Here is a 20,484-nt window from a genome sequence, read left to right as displayed (position 1 = left end):
TGAATAAAAAACAAAAACAACAACAACAACAAAACACAGTTAACAATCGGAAATTAGGCAAAGTAACAATTGCCTTTGAAATTATAGATCAAATCAGTTAAATACGAATTGAAAAGGATGCCCCGTTTTAAAGTAGAAAAATGTCAAGAAGAGCCAATGGAAAGATTCAGAAATTTGGATGTTGCTTATGAGATAAGAACTTTAATTTTACACAGTGTGACCCAGGTGCATCCCCTGCCTTAAGATGCTTGTTTAGATAAATCCAATTGTCTGGACACAGAAGATACTCTTGTGATTCAGCTCACCCAAGATTTCTCAGTTTCCACTTTTCAACATCTAAAGCTATATGATTTGATTCAGTTATCTGCAATGTATATATTCTAGTTGCACAAATTTTTACTTTCCTTCACATATATTATAGTGTGACAATCTGTACCTCCATTTGGCAGTATTTAGAACTTTTCACTGCCTTTTTCCTTTTTTATAAGCCTTGACAAAATTATAATTGCATTGTTTTTTGGGTTTTTTTTCAAAGTATCAGTTGTCAGTCTCATGGCATAAATCAGATTTTTCAGAATAGGTGCTTTGAAAAGGATGGGTATTAACTGAAATTAAGCAGGCTTAGTGTATAGTGGAGCCACACATAAACCGTGTCCGGAACTATCTCCATCATTATGGTACAACCTTTGACTACTCTTCTGTGGCCTACCTAAAGTTTAATCAGAATTCCTGAAATGACTTGGAAGAGATTCCACTTGTCAATGCCTATAGCTTGGATTCAGGTTTCTCCCCCCACTCAAATTCTAACACTTGGGGTTTTTTGAGTACTTTGCTCTTTAATTTGATGTTTTTGCTAGATTTTTTGACTTGTTACAGTCAACATGTTTACTTTGTGTCACTTAGTTTGTGATCAAATATTTCAAAAGATGATATCCACCATGTGAAATACATGAAGTTCACATTATTAGTCCTTAGACACAAGATATTTCCAGAGCTTTGGAAAAAAATATATATACTGCATAGAATAATATTTAAACAAGTTGAAGCATCCTAAGTGTATAGGCTAAATTAATGACAAACATAAAATAAATACAGTTTTAGAAAATTATGTTGCTCTTCAAGGATTTAATGCATTTCCCATTAACTACTTAAAGAAAGGGCCAATATTTTCTCTCCTCTTTTCTTCATTCTATAGATTAAGGTCATAGCTTAAAGCATGAAAATTAGTATCACAATTTATTTATATTCCTGGCCTTATTTCTTTAAAAAGTGAACAAACTAAGCATTAGAATTGTTCCTTATAGTTTAATTTGATTTTATTAATATAGTAATGATGGAGTAGGTTTCTTTGTTTGGACCTAGAAATATTGATGTTTGGTGACATTTAATTGGGGGAGGCATGATATATAAAATTTTTAAAAAATAAATAATTTCTTCCTCCCATTTTCTTCTAGGGTGGGTGCAAGTCTACAGTTTTCCTGTGAAGATAGTTATGTGCTGCAGGGTTCTAAGAGCATCACTTGTCAGAGAGTGACAGACACACTGGCTGCCTGGAGTGACCACAGGCCAATTTGCAGAGGTAGGTGTTATTCTTTGGAATATATCCTGAAGTTTAGAAGGTTAATTTACAGCTTGTGTTTAGAAATGCAAAGAAATTATGTTCAAAACCAAACATCATACCTCTATCTATCTATCTATCTATCTATCTATCTATCTATCTATCTATCTATCTATCTATCACCTGTATATAAATGTGTGTGTGTATGATTTTATATATCCAAATAACTTTCTTTAGCTTGAAGCACATGAGCATAGTTGCAGAATCAGTATCCACTTAGGGAACTAATTTCCTTTTAATTGTTTACATTTCACTTAATCTTTTTGTCAGGTTAAACATATGGCCTCAGAGCCAGGGCCCACCGCATCACCTCAGGCAAGGATCCTGGGAGTAGCCCAGCAGCAGCCCCAGCCTTGGACACTGGGCACCTCCCAGGGGATGTGACAGGCCTTGGCTGGGCTGAGGCATCAGAGCCTGGATGGGGGTTAGGATCAAAACGCTCTCTGAGCAGGCACAGGCACGGCACGTCTGTTATGAAACAGCACGCAGCTGCTCCATTGCTCAGGCAACAAGTGATAGTTAGACCCCACCCTGCAACTAATCCTCTGGGCCCCCAAGCAAGGAGTGGTGGGAAGTCCCAGGTAGGGCTGGTCGGGGCAGTTTAAGCCTGTTAATGTCCTCAGGAACTGAAGTGTGCTAGTGTAAATATTTTTTAAGGAATGTAGTTTTTAAGGAATGTAGTCATTCCTCTTGCATATACTGAAATTTAAGTAACTGAAAAATCTATATCAATAGTTAATGTATAGATTCAGAGGTTCATGTATTTGCAGATATACAGTATCTAAATACTCAGGAATGGCATGATCTAGAGGATGTTTTAGGATGTTGCTAAGGTGCTGTAGTATCATAAACCTGGCAGTGGAGTTTTACGTTTTGAGTTCTATAACTTGATTTCACTTGAAATATGTCTAGATATTTTTTAAATACTTAGATACTGAAATATTTTGAGACATTTGAATATTTTAGAAAATTTTTCCTTTGTGCTCTTTGAAAAATAACTGAATTTGTAAAGTATTTTTTCTAAAAAGTGTTAACTATCCAGATTTACTGAATGTGACAGAGGAATTCTGATGGTTTCACAACTGTTTCTGTGCTTTACAAAAGTCAGGCTACTACCTAGAACCATTTGATGTTTCTTTTCTTACTAATTTTATTTCCTCTGTTGTAAAGAGCTTAGAAACCACAGAATTTCAAATTTAGGTTAAGGATATATGTTGCATAGAGTTAAACACCGTGGTCCATTCACGTAGTGATGGTAAATCTGTCTGTAAACATGATATGATACGATAATTTTGACAAATTAATTTCCATAAAGTAAGAAACAAGTAATGTAAAAGTTGGGCTGATTAATTGAAAAGTATCAGTTTCCTTCCTCTTAAGGTCACTTTTTCAGATTTTTTTTGACTGGTTCAAACATCTTCAAAGGCAGATTTTTATAGAATATATCAGCATAATATGCTGAAACAACTTTCATAGGAAGTTGTTATTAATGCTATGGCATTTTTTAAATATTTATTTTAAAATAGACAAACCAATGAAAAGCAATCTGATTTTTTGTTCTTCATTTTAGCTAGAACATGTGGTTCTAATTTACGTGGACCAAGTGGTGTTATTACATCACCCAACTATCCAGTTCAATATGAAGACAATGCACACTGCGTGTGGGTCATTACAACAACAGATCCAGAAAAGGTATGCTTTTTCTCTTGATCTCAGTCCAAACTCCAGAATTTTGAATTTGTCTTCAAATTAAGACATGGGCTTAACAATAAGGCATGGGTATCCTGGGCGGCATCAAAAGAAGCATGACCAGAAGTTCGAGGAGGTAGTTATTCCCCTCTGCATCTCTCCTGTGAGATCCCATCTGGAGTACTGTGCCCAGTTCTGGCGCCACCAACACAAGGACATGGAGCTCTTGGAGCAAGTCCAGAGGAGGATCATGAAGATAATCAGAGGGCTAGAGCACCTTTCCTATGAAGACAGGCTGAAAAAGTTGGGGCTGTTCAGCATGGAGAAGAGAAGGCTCAAGGGAGATCTTATAGCAGTCACCTGAAGGTGCCTACAGGAAGGCTGGGGAGGGACTTTTTCAAGGGCATGTAGGAATAGGATGATGGGGAACAGTTTTAAGCTGAAAGAGAGTAGATTTATATTGGACATTAGGAAGAAATTCTTTAGTGTGAGGGTGGTGAGACACTGGAGCAGACTGCCCACAGGAGTTGTGAATGTCCCCTCCCTGAAAGTGTTCAAGGCCAGGTTGTATCTGGTCCAGTGGGATCAGGTCTAGTGGGAGGTGTCCCTCCCCATGCAGGGGATTTGAAACTACACAATATTTAAGGTCCCTTCCAATCCAAACCACTCTGTGATTCTATGAAGTCTGTATATACATTTAAACACAAAAATGACTGGAATACAGATGTTAAAAAAATGTCGTATTTTATCTAGTATAGCAATTAGAAGTTCCTATTTGTCACTGAGTGACCTTTCTAATTAAAGTAATTAAATTGTATAGAAAATATTAAATGGTTTTTTTAAGTTATTTAGATTAAAGCATTTTAAAATATGGGTAAGCATTTGAAATTTGAAAAATGCCTGACAAATGCATCTGTGCAAATATATGTTCAGTAATATGTGGTGACTTCTATTTTTCTTCCCTTGACTTTCCACTAATTTTAATTAAATATTGTTTTTCATATTTACAGCAAAACAAAGATAGCAATTTGCTTGCTCATTGCCAGAAAGCTGAACCATAATTATACAAAACAGGTATTGACTCTGTAGTGTATGATTAAACTGTACAGTGTACGTTTTCCTTAGAGGCTCAGACTTTGTTGTGAAAAACGCTAGACCACAGTCTGCTACAGTAACACACAAGTTCTGTTCATTCTATACAATATGGCATATGGAATTTAGGTTTTTAGTAGGGCAGAGCTTAATGAGATTGGTGTGGATTAATTTACTACTCTGTTCACTGGACTCCAAAGACAGTCGTAAGTAGTATTCTGTGGGCAGTTTGATAGTCTATCCATCACAGGAACACTGTGAAGGAATTGCACACCCAGACAGATTAGCTCTTTTGTTATCCTGAAAATGAGAGCTATGAAGAGACTTGAAGCTTTCAGAAGAAAGAAATCCACACTATTAGATTCAGCTTTGAGGAAGGTAAAGAAAGATGCTAACAGACATACTGATAATCATGATGTAAGAAAAAGAGGTGGAGCTTTAAGTCTTTCAGTTGCAAATAGTATAAGCAATAGAGAATAAATTGTTTTTTTTATTAATCTTGTATTTATCTAGTGGTGCAAGATTATTTTCTAAGCTTCATGTATTTTGGAAAGGTGTATTTGCTTTAGGATAATGATGTTGTGAATGTGAAGTGTTAAAATCCAACATGTTTAATTAAGGCTTTCACTATACTAATGTTGCTTTCACATAAATTGCTTTATCTGTGTCAGTGTGTATCAATACAAATCTAGTTTGGGGACTTCTGTCCCTAAATAACTGACTCTAGAGTTAATGCATATCCTGAAGGATAATAAAAGATGGACTATCTGACTGAAACTGCATTTTTCTCCTACTCCTTTCTAAAGAAAAATATCTTGCTAGCATTTTAAAACCTGTCAACTTTAAAAAATCAATTACAAAAACAATTTCTACGTGTCTAAAATAATTGATTTTACATTTTGCTGAAAATTCTGCAGATTTTAATCCCTGACTTTTACTGGAGTTATGAGTGACAGAACTGTTGAAAACTGAACTGTATATTGAAGTTCTGATTTTAAGATTAGATTGAGGAGCTGACTCTTTTGCACTTCAAATTTGAAAATATTTATCAAAATCCTTACGGTCTGAGTTAGATTTTCTTTTCCAAAAGGTAGACGGTGCATGACATGTTATTGCTGCATGTTTTAAACTAGTTTTTACTTACTCTAGCAGTGAATTTGTGTCCTTTCATCAGGTTAGCTTACACATAGGACTTTACAAGATACGACAGTGTTTCCACTTGGTATAACATTCAGTGCAGTATAAAGAAGATAGTTTAGTTGAAGAGATCCCCTTGCACAAAAAAATAGAACATAATGTGCTGGAATATTTTAAATAATATTTTTTTTAATTGACACATTTTTCAATTTTTTTCATTTTGGTGCTGGTGGGGGAGATTTCTAATCCATATTCAATATGAAAACAAATTTCAACTTTCTGTAGGGTCAGCAGTGTATTTCCAATTTTTAACCAACCATATCAAGAATGTTGGTAGTTAGATGTTTTTCTAACATTTATGCCTTTTTCTGAGCAACAGAAAAATTTTTGTTAAGCTTGGTTCTTCTGTTCGCAGGTATTTCTGTTAATGCTCTGCTTCATTTAAGAGTTCATTTGCAAGAGTTCTTCATTTGCAAGAGTTAATTTTCTTTCCTTTGTTTCCTTTGGGTCCCACCATTGCAGCTGCTGATCAGCATCCTACTCAGTCATTTATTAAACTTCTAGTTCTTGCAAATACAACTTTATGGTGCTATTCTGACTCTCTCTCAAGTACATGCTGTAACTCTTGGTAACTCTTCGTTGTTTTAGTTGTTCTGTTTCGAAGTTTCTCAATGTTCTAGAATCAGCTACTGTGGACTGCTCTTTTGACTAATCTCTTGTCTGTATCTCTGTCTTGCTGTTACTATAATCTTTATGTTCTAAGCATGCCTCTATCACTTGCTTTTTCAATTCATTATCCAGGCTGTGCATTTCTTTCATAAAACTTACTGCCTTGGGTTTCCTGATGCATTCACTATTTTAAGGTACATTGCTAGATGCAAAGGCTCCAGTTTTCAACTCCAATGTCTGTAGGAGGAGAAGATTTTGTGTTGTTTTGACAATCATGGCAAGTCTTGTACAAGATTTTCCTGACTGATTGCAGATTGTTGTTTGGTAGATGTGCCATGCACTGCGGTAATCCAAAGTTGAATGACCTGGTAAATAAAGAGTGTGCTCCAATTACAGGTTTGGTTTGGTTTTGTTTTGCTTTCTTAAGAATGTACATATAGGGCTGGAACAGAAGATGCAGTTCTGGCACTACAGGTGCTACATGTCTAAATTCTAATTATACTTGATGGAGTTATGTTAAATAGTCAGTAGAGTCAGAACAATGCTTCATCTTATCCTAAAGGAGTCTACTAGAGGCTGATCAGCTAAATCACTGTTTGGGCTTTGTTCACTCTGACTGGATCAGAATGAAAAGGGATTTAGACATTCTACATTTCAGCTTTGTAGAATAAAGCATGCTATTTTAGGGGAATTGCATGCATCCCAGATTGAATGGGAAGGGTCTCATACTGACCAGATGTTGAATGAAAAAGTGTAACTTTGCAGTAGGGGTTTAACAGACTTTACTGTAAGGAAGTGTGAAAAAAAAAAAATAAAAAAATCCTTCATTAACTCATCATTTTCCAAGTGTGAGTCTTTTGGTGAAACTGATATGCCCAAATCAAAACCACTTTTTATATTGATTTATATGTCTCATTTGTGTGTCTATTACAATAAGTTTTTATTCTTGGTATCTTTTAAGACTGTTGGAGGTAGTGATGGAAGAAGGACACTTTAGAATCAGTACTCATCTCATGATGAAAGGATCAAAGCACAAATTTCCTGCAGCACAGAAAACTACTGTATCTGCTGGTTTGTAAGCATAGCTAATAGCAGGACCACACTTAATACCTCTGGCATTATTTCTGTTGGCATTGCTGTAGTAATTTATCTCTGATGATTTCTAACATTAAACGCAGAAACACATTCAACTCTCAAGTTTTTCCCTCCTAAGGCAATTGCCACAAATACAGGCTGACAGTTATTTTCCTTGTTGCTTGCTTTCCCTCTGACCCTCTTCCTTCCATCCTTTGAACGAAGGAGACTTAACAACTGACAAGATTAAGCTATGTATATGTGGCTTAACAGTAACCATTAAAAAATTCCAAATCTCAAAACCTTCAAAGTTATTAAGACAAATTTTTAAATACAAAAGTATTACATTTTGAAAGTTCTAATGTTTCCATTTCCTCATGTTCTAATACCAGGTCAAGGACAAATTAAAAAAAAATAGTTTTCCCTTTCAAAAGACGCAATATGTAATATTTTCACTATAATATGTTTGTATTGTATCTGCATGGATAAGAATTATAGAAAGCCAGTATTGGCACTATTTTGTAAAAAACTTACTTAAGTGAAAGTGATCTTGTTTGCTTTTCTCATAGAGATGCACTTTTCCAGCCTGGATGGCTCTAATTTTTTTCTTTTTTTTAGGCTACCTCTTGTGGGGGGGAAAAAAAAAAAAAAAAAAAAGCGCTATTCCTCTCTTTATTTGTTTATTTTATAGCTAGAACAATCACCTACTTTTATGATGGCATTTATCAATCATTATCCATCCACTGTCATATATGTATTTCTCTTGTTGCTGAAAGTTGGGTTGTTGCCTACAGCTTTTTTTCTTGGAGGAACTTACCTGCTGTGAGTGCACTTAGAATTCCTCTGTAATTTCCTTCCTCTACTATGTTGGTTGTCCTTTCATCTTGCTCTGCCTCACTTTCTTATTTTTTGCTGTTTTGATCTCCCATCAATATGGAACCTATTCTTTTTCATTTTAGATATTTTCAGAAAGGAAAAGATTCAGATAAAAAATTCAAGTATAGAATCCTACACTTTTCATGGTTTATATAAAGTGTAAAAAATAGTAAATTAACTTTTTTTTTTTTTTAACTAGAAGCAAACAGTAAGTTTTTGTTCATAGTTTCTTAATGTAATTGCAATACAATTTGGCATAAGAATGTACTGGTTAGTGAGGTGATATATTGTTCTACAAAAATTATATACATTAAATTTCTTCATAGTGAAAGGACTTTAGACAGCTTTACTAAATGGAGAATCAATCAGACTTATCAATCCATAGGTGAATATACATTAAATAAACATAAAACTAAGTAACATAAGTACTTTGTATTAACACAGTATAGAAAAAGAATCAATATATTTATTATTTCACATGCACTCAGACATGTAAAATAAACATTTTTATGTTTTATCTGCACAGTCTCCTAGCATAGAAATGTAGCAACATAAGCTTACTATTATCCTCTCATTTAATTCAGGATGTTTCCTGATAGGAAAAAATTAGAATGTATATTAGATGAGAACATTCTGCCACCAGCTAAAAAATAAAATAAAATAGTTAAAAATAATAATTCTCCACATGCTTTTCTTACTGTGTTTGTTCTCCAAGTAAGTTCCCAACTCCCTTGCTAATGACTGCTGGGCTTATTCAGTATTACATTGGCAAATGTATAAATCTAGGACATTAAGTTTGTGTGTAGATATTTTTCCCTGGAGGTTGGAAGTGTCTGCAACTTTTGATTGTATATCATACCTGACAATATCCTTGGATGTTGTCTTTGTTTATTTACCCCTTTTTTATTTTCTCCTGCCCTCCCTTTATTTTTCTCACAGTTTATCAAGAGTTCTACATAAATTACATTTGTAAAGACCCTGCACAGCCTGTTGTGGTTGCTAATGAGGGTGACATACATCCACATTTACTGCACAAGGAGACAAGTGCTACACAATAATTCAGGCACTTCTAGTTCTGGGTTACTTCACAGAGCATGTTTGTTTGCCTTGATATATGTGGTCAAAGTTTCTTCATGCATGATGCTCACTGTTTATCTTCTCTTTTGAATCTTTTCTTGGGAGCCTTTTCCATTGGGAAAATGCCAGCTGATGACTAGAGGCAAATAATTAGAAAGTCTAAGAAATTCGCAGACTGCATAGTGTAATATATATGCATATATATACACACATATATATGGGGAATTTTTTTTATTTTTTTTTATTTCTTTATAATTATTACAATTCCTTTCAATGTTCATTAGCAATACTATACAGTTGGTGTTTGGCATCATGGTAAATAGAAGCCTTCAGGTATTTAAATAATAAATTAGTGTCAGCAATTCATTTTCTTAACTCACTTTACTGTAGTACCAAACAGGAGCTTCATATTATAAGTAAAGAGCCATCGGGGAGAAAAGTAAATGCAGTACCAAGCCATCAAATGTATGTTAAAATGTGCAAATCTCAGACTTCAGGAAGATGAGGTTAAAGGGGAAGAACCAGAAGTCATTCTACTTTATGGAATTTTTACTTAGTATGGGAAAGATAATAGTGTTTGCAGTAAGTTATCACATAAAAAGGTTTCCAAAGTGTCTTGTGGCAAAAATGGCACTGGGGATAATTTGTTATCTGAGATTTAGCATGGAAAAAGCAAGCTCCAAGAGTGTACTCTGTGGCCTGTATTAATTCTTCCATTGTTTAAAGCATTTAAGTGCAATTCCTTTAGATTCTTTCTTTAGGATTCTTTCCTTTAGGATCATTCTGTCTTCAAAGTAAATACCCTAAAGGGTGCTGTAGCCCATTTAAAACAAAATTTTCCTCCTGGTTTTCATTAAGTAAAAAAAACCCTGTAACGATCAAGGCTGACTGTGACTGATGGACAGTGAAGTTCTCATATATGTAAAGATTTGTAGATATTTGTTGGCGATATGAAGGGTTACTAGTATCTAATAAACTAAAAATGTTTTAAAATTTTGAAAATATAAATGGAGCCATTTAGAAAAGATTAATTATTAAATCAAATTATTAAAAAGCTACTTTGAAGTAAATAGAGACAAAAAAATTCAGTTCTAAAGTGTGATCTCAGCAAGAATCAAGGTAGGTATTAATACACCTGCTGTATATTTTCAAAGATTAGCATGCTGATTTGTCAGTTACTACATCCAAGAAAGATGTGGTTAGATATGAAGAGTGTTAGAGAAAAAGAGCAATGATGCAGTACCTGGAGAATTGTATATATGTCTGTATCTGGGTATTTATTTATCAAAATAGTTAGGAAGCACCACCACAGTCAAAACCAAGACCATGATCCTTCTGTCCTTAACTCAGCTTAGCCTGCTCACCTGGCATGTGAACATGGAGTCTTGACTAGATCCACCCCAGTAGCTGGATTTGCCACTAGAATTTATTGTAGTTTGTCTTTGCCTTATTCAAACAGTTAAAGAATAAGCATTTAAAAAGCAAGAATATTTTAACATTCTTAATATATTATTTTTTTTTCTACAAAGCCCTTATAGTAATATTTAAATTATTTTATCTTCCAAAAAAATGAAATAATAATAAGGTCAGGTTCTTATCAAAGTTGTATGATAGATTTAACAGATAGAGGTAATATTTTGGGATACGATTTAAATATTCAGTTATTGTCTTCAACTGTTGGGAAGTTTTATCATATGGGGATCAAAAACTTCCATAGTATTTTTGACCCTTACAGTGTTATTCCAACATATTGCTTTATTACTTATAGCTGCTTGTCAATTCTAAACACAATTCAGTGCACCTTTAAGTGCACCCTTTGTACATATTCTTCTTGAATAAGACACTTAGGTGAAATTTGCAGTAGTAAATATGCAGTAATAGCTTTTAACAGTTAAGGCACTGATACATTATGATTAGTAGTAGTAGTCATGTTCTTCACTATTACTACTACTGCTTTCTTCTTTGTAGAGCTCTGTGGGTGTTAGCAGCTAAAAACTGTAAAAAAATATTAATATTCCCCCCCCCCCCCCCCCATTGCTCTACATGCATTAGAATTCAGAGAACCTGTAGTTAGTTTCACAGCTTAATCTAACTTCTAGAGGCCCAAGGGAGAACTAACTTCCTGCTTCTTGGTTGCAAGCTGAATTCTCGTACCATCAGCTGAGGTGGAAAACTGATCAATCTATATATGCTTTGTAATTCACTGAATTTGCCTTTGATGGTCAGTTGTAGATTGGTATGGTCTGAAGCAGATACAGTGGAACAGGGAGACTGAAAAAAGATAATGTAATACCATGTACATTCAGAGCAATGATTTCTCTAATGAAATTAAGCATTTTTGGTGCTGTGGAAAAGTGCTAATATCACAAGGGGTCCCTGATGAGATATAATGGGCAGGATTAATCGCCACTAGCCATTTTCTGAGTCTTTCCATGTATTTATATTTGCACTTGATTTACATTTTTAGATTATCTTTGCAATCACTGAATGAAAAATATTTTTAATAAAAAGGGAGAAGTGCTGTTCTGTACAGAAACACTGAGACAAAGAGAACATTCTACAACAAATATTTGGGTAGTAGCCCTTCTGAGTAGTGTTTTATAACAGTGGACAGTTTGTAGTAATAGAAACAAAATTGCATATACTTGCGCTGCGTTCTTCTAGAACATGCAGAATATATCAGAAAAATAAGGAATGTTTTATGCCATCATTTTACGCTGTTTTCCTCTGTGATACATATTGCTGTGATGTATCTTACTTAGTGAAAAAAAAGGGTTTACTTTAAAAAAATCTGAATATTTCTATCAAAACGAAAAACTTAGTCTTTTTTACAACTGCCAGGTGGTCCCCAGATTCAAGTACATTTTTCATACAAAGTTATATTCAAAATCCCTAAAGAATTATGGTAGTAAAGCTTTTATTGAAATAATTATAATAAATCTAGCTACCTAAATTTAGCTATAACTTTTTTTTTTTTTTTTTTTTTTTTTTTTTTTTTTTTAATGGAGGCTCAGTATACCCACAGATATAATTCAAGCATATTTTTTTTTTAGCCAATAAAAATGTCTATCTACTGGACACTGATCGTGATAAGGAGAGAATAAAATAGTTTGGAAATAATATTAGGAATCCACATTCAGAATTAATAACATTAGAGTAGTCTCAAATGTTTGGGTGTTTTTTTATTATTATCTAAATTTGGGATTCATAAAGAACCTTGCATTTTTCTTTTAAGAAGTGTTTAATGGACAGGCATATAAACAGAATAAATCTGCTTTATTATGTCACATCTGCATTTTGAAATGTTTCTTGAAAAAATAACTGGATGTAAAAATGTAATTTCCTGTGATACAAAAGCAAATGTTGAATTTCAAGTTAGCATCAAGCATGTTTTTACATTTCACTTGGTCTTGCTGGCAGCTTATGTTTCTTAACAACAGACAACAGAGTGCTGCACAATAAGAACTTGAGTGACCTATTGGCAAGTATTAAGCCCTTCCTTAAGACACAGGTTGACTCTTGGTTAAAGCACATGGTAGTGGAAACCAAGCAGAAATAGTGCTAGTAGTGGAACCAAGGCAAAAATAACTTGACATTAACAATCTCCTTTATTTCCGCTCTTTAGTTTTCTACCAGTGTCTTTTTTTGTGAAGATCGGTGATTAAAGAAGCTTTTTGCTCTTACCATGAGATATACATGTTTATGCTTTGTTTATTCTTTATTTCCTCAGATTGTTAGAAGATATAAAAGCTACATATTTACCAAGACTTATTAGTGCTTGGTAGAATAGATACCTGTTCAGTTTTATTATTTCAGAGTTAAACTTGACAAACTTTTAGTTTGGTTTTAAATCCAGCTTGAAACATAGTTGCTTTTGTCTGGCTCCATTTTTTTATTTGTTTGTTTGTTTTTTAATTTGTGTGTTTGTTTTTTCATAAAGGATAGTGTTTGCTGTATGTACAAGCTCTTACCTTACCTAAAGCTCAATTTCCTGGTCACCTGTGGCTATGAAACAAAAACTACAAAACTTACTATATGCCGGATTTCAGCTTTCCATCATACTTCTACAGTTCTTGGAAGCTATCACTTTTCAACTAATAGCCAAGCTGTTCAAGTATTAAAGAAGACAAAAGTCTTTCCCAAAGAGATTATACTGATGTATCATTTTAGTCTAACATTGCATTGGTGACATTACAGCCATGCTACTTATCATACTTAGTCTTGTTCTTCACATGTCAAAGGCCTTACTGATGCCCAGGTAGGCAATATGCTCCTTTTTTCCCTCATCTGCCAGACCAGTCACTTCATCATAGATGTTTTTCAAGTTACTCCATGGTGAGTCCATGCTAATGACATCTGATGATTTTTCTGTCCTTCATGTGCCTGGAAGTGGTTTCCAGGTTTAGTTGCTCCATTGCAGCCTGACTGAACAAAGCCTTGCCTAACCTTCTCTGAATTTCTTGTTGACTTCTTTTAACCACAAGGCTTGACTATTGAGCTTCCAAGGTCCCTTCCAACCTGAATTATTATTTGATTCTAAGAAGAAATCTGAATATTATATCAACATTATTTTTTTCCTTCTATATTTTTTCACTATTACAAAATCCTAGTGAAGACAGGACAAAATCAATCAGTCATAGTCAGGTAACTTACATAATTTCACAGAATTATGCTTGTTTGGTTGGTGGGTTATTTTCACTGCATTGTTTCCCTGGAGATGGAGTGGCTGTTGATCAATTTTGTAAGAAAAGAGAGTTTTAAGTACAGACCCTCTGTGTGTATTGGAACTCAGAGGTACTACAGTATCATTTATCAGCAGGAGTACAATCAGATCTGAAGAACAAATGATTTGTTGCTCAGATGTCATGCAAGTTCAAAATAATTTAAGGCTGATTTGGCCTTTTTTTTTTTTTTTTTTTTTTTTTACGACTCACAGCTTCATTACAATTAAAATTAATTTGCCTCTGAAAAGTTACAGTATTAATAGAAAAATCTTGATTGCAAACCTGCAGTTTGTTCTTTTTTTTTCTACATTGCTCCACTGGAAATAAAATTTGCACTTTTAGTCACACTATGTGTATTGGTAACTTCATTTCCCTTGGAGAAGGGGATCATGCTGCATGGAACTTGGATCCAAAACATTGTGCCATCTTTACAATAACAGTGGAATGGAACTTCCACACAGATCTGTGGGATGGTGAGCGGAGTAAAGTCTCCACTGACTCCGTCAAAGATCCACCTCACCTGATATTCACCAACCTTTCATTATTGTTTTCTTTATTATTTTTTTTCTCTTTATGGCTAGATAAATTACACAGCTTAAACAATGTATCCAATGTTGGAATTCTTTAAAAAACCCAAGCTGAATACTTACATGATTCATACTTTTCCTTCACATATATTTCTGAGAACTTTATGTTACCAACTATAAATATTAATACTTCTTACAGGAAGTAGTTTGTAGTTGGTTGAAATCTTTTTTGAAGATTTAGGTCAAAAATTGACACAGCTGTGCAATTGAGGTCTGATGAATGTTGATTACAGAGAAAAAATGTCTCCCCATCTGCTGCAGACTCCTGTGTGTGCTATATTAGGATGTCTGGCTTTTTCAGAGAGGTGAATTATGGTTTGTGTTCTGCTTATGCTCTATTATGACATCCAGATCCTATTCTAAAGAGCTGTTGCCTGACTAGCTGTCACTCAGTCTGTACCTGAGCAGTACATTACGGTTTCCTAAATGTAGTGTCTTATTTAATGACACTTTTCTTGTGGGCTTTTTGGTAGTGGTGGTTTTTTGGTTTGATTTTTTTGGTGTGGTTGGGTTTGGAGTTTTGTTTGGTTGGTTGTTTTGGTTTTTTTTAAGGCAACCTTTCCAATTTTTCAAGATCACTTTGTTTTCTAAACCTGTTTTACCAGTGTAGTTACAGTCCTTCCCAGTGTAGAAGCTTAAATATAAGACTCCCTATTTCAACATAGAGCTTGTTTAAAAAAAGCCCATGGAAAGAACTGTAGAAGTGTCTTATTAATCTTTTACATTTAAAGTTGAAGACTACTCATAACTGTCCAACCAGCTCTCAGTCACCCCTGGGAAGTTCCTGTGCATCACAAAGGCAGCAATTTCTATGGTGACTGTTCTTGGGTGCTGAAGGGAGAGGGTAGTTAATAAGACATATTAAACTTAACAGTGTTGAAATCTTCTCTTCACAGTTTCAAACTCAAGCAGTGGTATTTGACAGTGTTGTTTCCACTGTTCAGAGAGGGAAACTGATGCACCTCAACTGATTTTTGGTAGAATTTTTTATTCTTTAAATGCCTACAAGACTCTCCAGATCCTTCCTGCACTGTGTTTTTCAACTTTTCTGAGTTAACTTTCAGAGGGTGTAACTAAGTTTTAACATACCTCTTAAGGCTCTTAGTTCTCCACACTCCTGAAGAAGGTTCTTTTATTTTCACAGAACTTCATGTTTCAAGAAATCATCCTGTTTATTCAGGTCCAATATTAGAAGATCACAGAGGAGGAAGACAGTGATAGTATGAGGGGTAATGGCTTCAAACTGGAATTGGGTAGATTTAGAGTAGACGTTAGAAACATCTTTTTTCTCTGAAGTTGCTTAGACACTGGCAAAGGTTGCCCAGGAATAATATGTTGCAACATCCAGAAAAACAAGAGCAGAAGACTATTAGGAAAAGTTGGCTGTGCTGGTAGTTGTGGCTAGAGAACATTTGATCAGGAACTTTATTATCAGCTCACTGAGAATGCAAAATTTGCTTCCTGAAGCAAATGGTGTAGATTTATAATATAAGTAGGTATAGCACTTTTTACTGTAGTCTTGCTTAACAAGTTAATCTAAAATGTTTTATTCCGAGTATTTCAACTTTTCATATGTTTTTAAATCAAAATCATAAATTATACAGATAGATTAAAGATCATGGATATGGAATAAGTTTATATGTGTGTGTGTAGTTGTGCATACTGATAGTAGACAAATTAATATTTTCTGATATTATGTTTATAAATTGAAAAATTAGATACTGAAAGGTATTTCCTGTTTCCAAATGTTTTTAAGTATGGTATAGCTAGCCATGATGTTTATGGTTAAAATTCCTTTTTTCCTCAAAAAGCCGTAGATCATGTTCTGATATGCATGCTTGTACAATTTTACTGTCTCTAGTACACTTAAACTATTTAGCTGTAAAGACCACAAACATATTTACATCCAATTTGAACTAATATTTTTAAAAGTACACCTAGCTGTGTCTTTTTTTAAAACACAAGAGAAATAGTTTTGTGGCTGAATGAAACACCGGTTGTGGAGACCAAGATTACAGATTCTTACATCAGATAAAGGAATGAGCTCTGTGCCTCTGTTTTATATGTGTAGACAAGAGACGTTTTTTGCTGCAGAAACAGTACCAAGATGTTGCAAGTATTGATAAGTGTTGTAAGCTCCTTCTGCCATGGTAGCACAAGTACTCTTCACCATTAATCATGGTACCGTGGAAATGAAAGTGAAGGCTGAGCAATGTATATCAGAGCTATGCAGTATAATTTAATCTGCTAAAGCTGAATCTGCTGTTATTTTTAGGACTCATAGTAGTGAAATGGTAACTCAGCAAAAAGAAAGAAAATGCTATTCACAGGTAAAAAGGGAGCACACAATATATATAAGTGAAGCAAAGATTTGTAACAGTTTAAACAAGAAATGTTATTAGTCTACATCTAATTATTACAGAAAAAGAAAGAATAATAGTGCGGTTATAGTACTTTCATACAGAAGTCTCAATAGTAATAATAATAATAGCTATAAAAATACTAAAAATTATAACATAGTTCCTAGTTTCTGTACCTTGGGGTTATGCTCACCATTCCATTGCTCCTCTGGGTCTTAAAATCAGTAGTTTTTGAATGCTGGAGAGGTTAATATCATAAGTCAGAAGCCTTTACAGTGTTTCAGTGGCATGAATATGATTATGATGTTATTACTTTCTTCTTGCTCCCATAAGACCCACTTTGGATAATTTTTATGTTTGCTAGCACACTTCTACACTTTTTTCTTTCTTTATTCATGTGCAGCTACAGATCACATTGCATCCAAATTTACTATATTCAGTGTGATTAAGTATGTGAGATACTGGGGTTTTTTTCTGTCTTTGTTACCCTGGAAGCCAATTTTGTCCAGTTCTAGGTGTACATTTCTTGACCTGTGGTGGGTGGTTTATAATAGCTTATGTAGGGCACTATTACCTGCATGTTTGAGCAGATTACAATATTGTTTTCAGACTAATAGCCAAAGGTTATTTTCACTGATTCTGGAATAATTTTTTACCAGTATCGGTCAATAATAACTCTAATTAAGTGCTCACAGATACAAAGATGTAAAATCAAGGTAGATGATATAAGAATCAAGCCTGTAATCCTTAAAGTCAGTCATATTTACCACATTCTCTTAGCACAGATAAATTTCATGACACAAATTGTCACAAGACGAAAACAAATGTATTAATTATCACTGAGATAGGAGAGATTTTGAACATAACTATAGGATTTGAGAAAGTACATTCAGGTGTGAGTGATTAGAAATTAAAGCCAAGGTAGGTAGAATTTTATTACCAAAAAGATTAAGTGCATAATTAGGTTTGTTATGCTTTTTAGTTTTTGAAATTTAAACTAAGACAAGCATTGCTCACCAAGGCTCAAAATGTATGTGCTCTTGTAATTGTCATTATTCTTAGTGCTTTTGAGTCAAATTATATTATTTTCTCACCATGATCACTCATAGAATATTAATTTGTAAGATAGTTAAATGCTTTTATAAGTAATTTTATTAAGAGGAATTTTAATATTTCAATTTACAGTGTTAAGACAATTCTTCTATATGGTTGTGGTGGGTTGACACTAATTAAAAGATTTTCTATAAAAAGCGGGATCTTTCTGTTAACATCAAACACTTCAGGATAGAAGGGTTCCAATTAATTTGGCCATCCTCAAGTGTTTGTTACTGTATGAGATACTCAGGTGTTGAAGATGTCTGTTCAAGGCTAACAGGTATGACAAAGGAAATTTTCTATCCTTCTTGAGAGGCAGTCAGGCAGGATGAGAAGGCATCTTACATGATAAAAAAAAAAAAAAAAAAAAAAAGAATATGAGTTTAGGCATCTTAATTTAGCCCAAAAAAAGGATACACAATGTCCTAACTTACTGTTTGCTTTTCCTCTAAAAACTCAGTTTGATAAATTAAATATTACATTAACAGTAATAGTAACACACCTGCTCTATCACAATTTCTACTTTAGCTCTGTATGGCTCAGAACTTTCTTCTATTCTGAATAGCACTAGCAGTAGCTGTACTCTGAGGTTGTATACATTTCTAACAAATTAGTTCCACTGATGTATTTTTCTGAGGCATTACTTGTGTAAATATTTAAGTATCTCCCTGTACCTCTGGAAGCTTTCCAGTATTCACTTCAATTACCTGGTTGCACAATACAGTATTATGTCAACATTTTTCACCCTTCTAACTAAAATAGTTGGTGCCCTTGGAGATATTTTGCCATAAAACCAAGAAACTGACAAGATGTGAAGTACTCTATTACTCAGAGAAAACAGGTGCTTATGGACCTTTCTGCTGGTGTTGACAGGCTGTTAACACTGAAGGAAACTATCTTTAAAATGAGTTTCATAGCTATAGAATGCATGAAAGGCTTTAACCAGCATGTTCAGCCAAAAATAACATTTGAGTTAAAACTACTTAGGTTGGTTTTAAGGGTATAGATTTCCCATAAAGAATTTTTGTTTAAGGTCATGAGAAGAAAAAATGCTTTGGTATTTTGTTCCTGTTATCTCCTGGATATTCTACTTCCCAGCACATCATTACAAAGGCATTAGAATTCTCTCAATTTGCCATGTACAGTGATGTTTGATTTGGGACATGTAGAATTAATTTTTTTAAAAAAATTACCTTTTCTGAAGTTTGAATGTTTGTCATATTTTGTTAATGTTTTGCATAATGTTTAAGTGAGAATAATTAAAAAGTCAGAAAACTCTTGAGGAATTATACTGTTAAATAATTTTCAAGGACCTGAAATGAATTGCCTGCAGTACTACACAATACTAGCAGAGCTGAGGTATGACCCTCCAAATTTCTACCTAGGGTTCCATCTAGAGAATGATTTGTGTTTATATAAATGGATGTGCATGTTTTGTATATAACTACTTCTTCGTGTATACCCTTACTTTTTGTGCTCTATCAAGCCACATACCCACTTTGAATTAGTTCAAAAAATCAACCTATTCTTTAAAGACTGTAGGAAGTAAGACAACAGTAAAACAGAGTAAACTAAGTATGTTTATCCTGTTTGAATTTCTGAGGTAAAAAATTTTCAGGTACATTGTATTGCTCACTTAAAAAGTAACATTCTCAGCCCTTACTTAGATTGAATCTTATCTGGTGACTGTTCTTATTTAGTTTATATATAAATAGTTTTTAACAAATGCTAACTGGGAGATTTTTCTCTTCAGATTTAAGTAACAGCATTTTCAGACCTTGTTATGAATAGCAACTCTAAAAGTGCCCCATCCAGCCTGACCTTGAACTCTTCCAGGGAGGGAATATCCACAATTTCTCTGGGCAGTCTGTTCCAGTGTCTCACCACCTGCACAGTGAAGAATTTCTTCCTATAATATCTGATGAAAATCGGCTACCTTTCAGCTTGAAACTGTTCCCACTTGTCGTATTGCTACATGCCCTTGTACAAAGTCCCTCCCCAGCTTTCCTGTAGGTCACCTTCAGGAACTAGAAGGCCACTACAAGGTGTCCCTGGAGCCTTCTCTTCTCCAAGCTGAACAATCCCAGCTGCCTCAATGTGTGTTCATAGGAGAGGTACTCCAGCCCTCTGATCATCTTCATGGTCCATTTTGCAGGACAAGCCCTTCTTTTTGGCCTAAACTTTATTAAGTCTGCTTGGAAACAGACTGTTTCAACCTGGCTGTTGAGAGTTCTTCATTTTAGATCCTATTAATTTCAGCTGTACCTATGCCAAATTCTGAATGCGATTTATGCTTTGCTTTTTAAGAGTTTTGAGACAAAGGAAATAACTTGTTTCATAAAGGAATTTGAAGAGGAAAAAAAAAGGAAATATTTTCTCTCTTATTTAATGATGAAGATCAGGTTAATATAACTGGATATTTTTTTAATGACAAAACAACACTGAGTCTGGAGAATCTTCTTAAAGCTGCTTCCCCTCCCCCATGT

At 34.2% G+C, this 20,484-nt stretch overlaps 1 protein-coding gene across 1 annotated transcript in view; it reads left to right on the top strand.

Annotated features, from left to right (window-relative positions):
- Positions 1–20,484, top strand: part of CSMD1 (CUB and Sushi multiple domains 1) — an 805,423-nt gene that overhangs the window by 509,561 nt on the left and 275,378 nt on the right. The window contains exons 9-10 of the mRNA XM_009999261.1: positions 1,455–1,579; positions 3,189–3,310. Of these exons, the coding sequence (XP_009997563.1) occupies positions 1,455–1,579; positions 3,189–3,310 (247 nt within the window). The remainder of the gene's footprint in view (positions 1–1,454; positions 1,580–3,188; positions 3,311–20,484) is intronic.

This window comes from Chaetura pelagica, unplaced genomic scaffold (genome assembly GCF_000747805.2).
Source record: "Chaetura pelagica isolate M959 unplaced genomic scaffold, ChaPel_1.0 scaffold90, whole genome shotgun sequence".
Taxonomy (NCBI): Eukaryota; Metazoa; Chordata; class Aves; order Apodiformes; family Apodidae; genus Chaetura; species Chaetura pelagica.
Note: the sequence above shows the minus strand (reverse complement) of the source record. Positions and strands in the feature narration are given on the sequence as shown.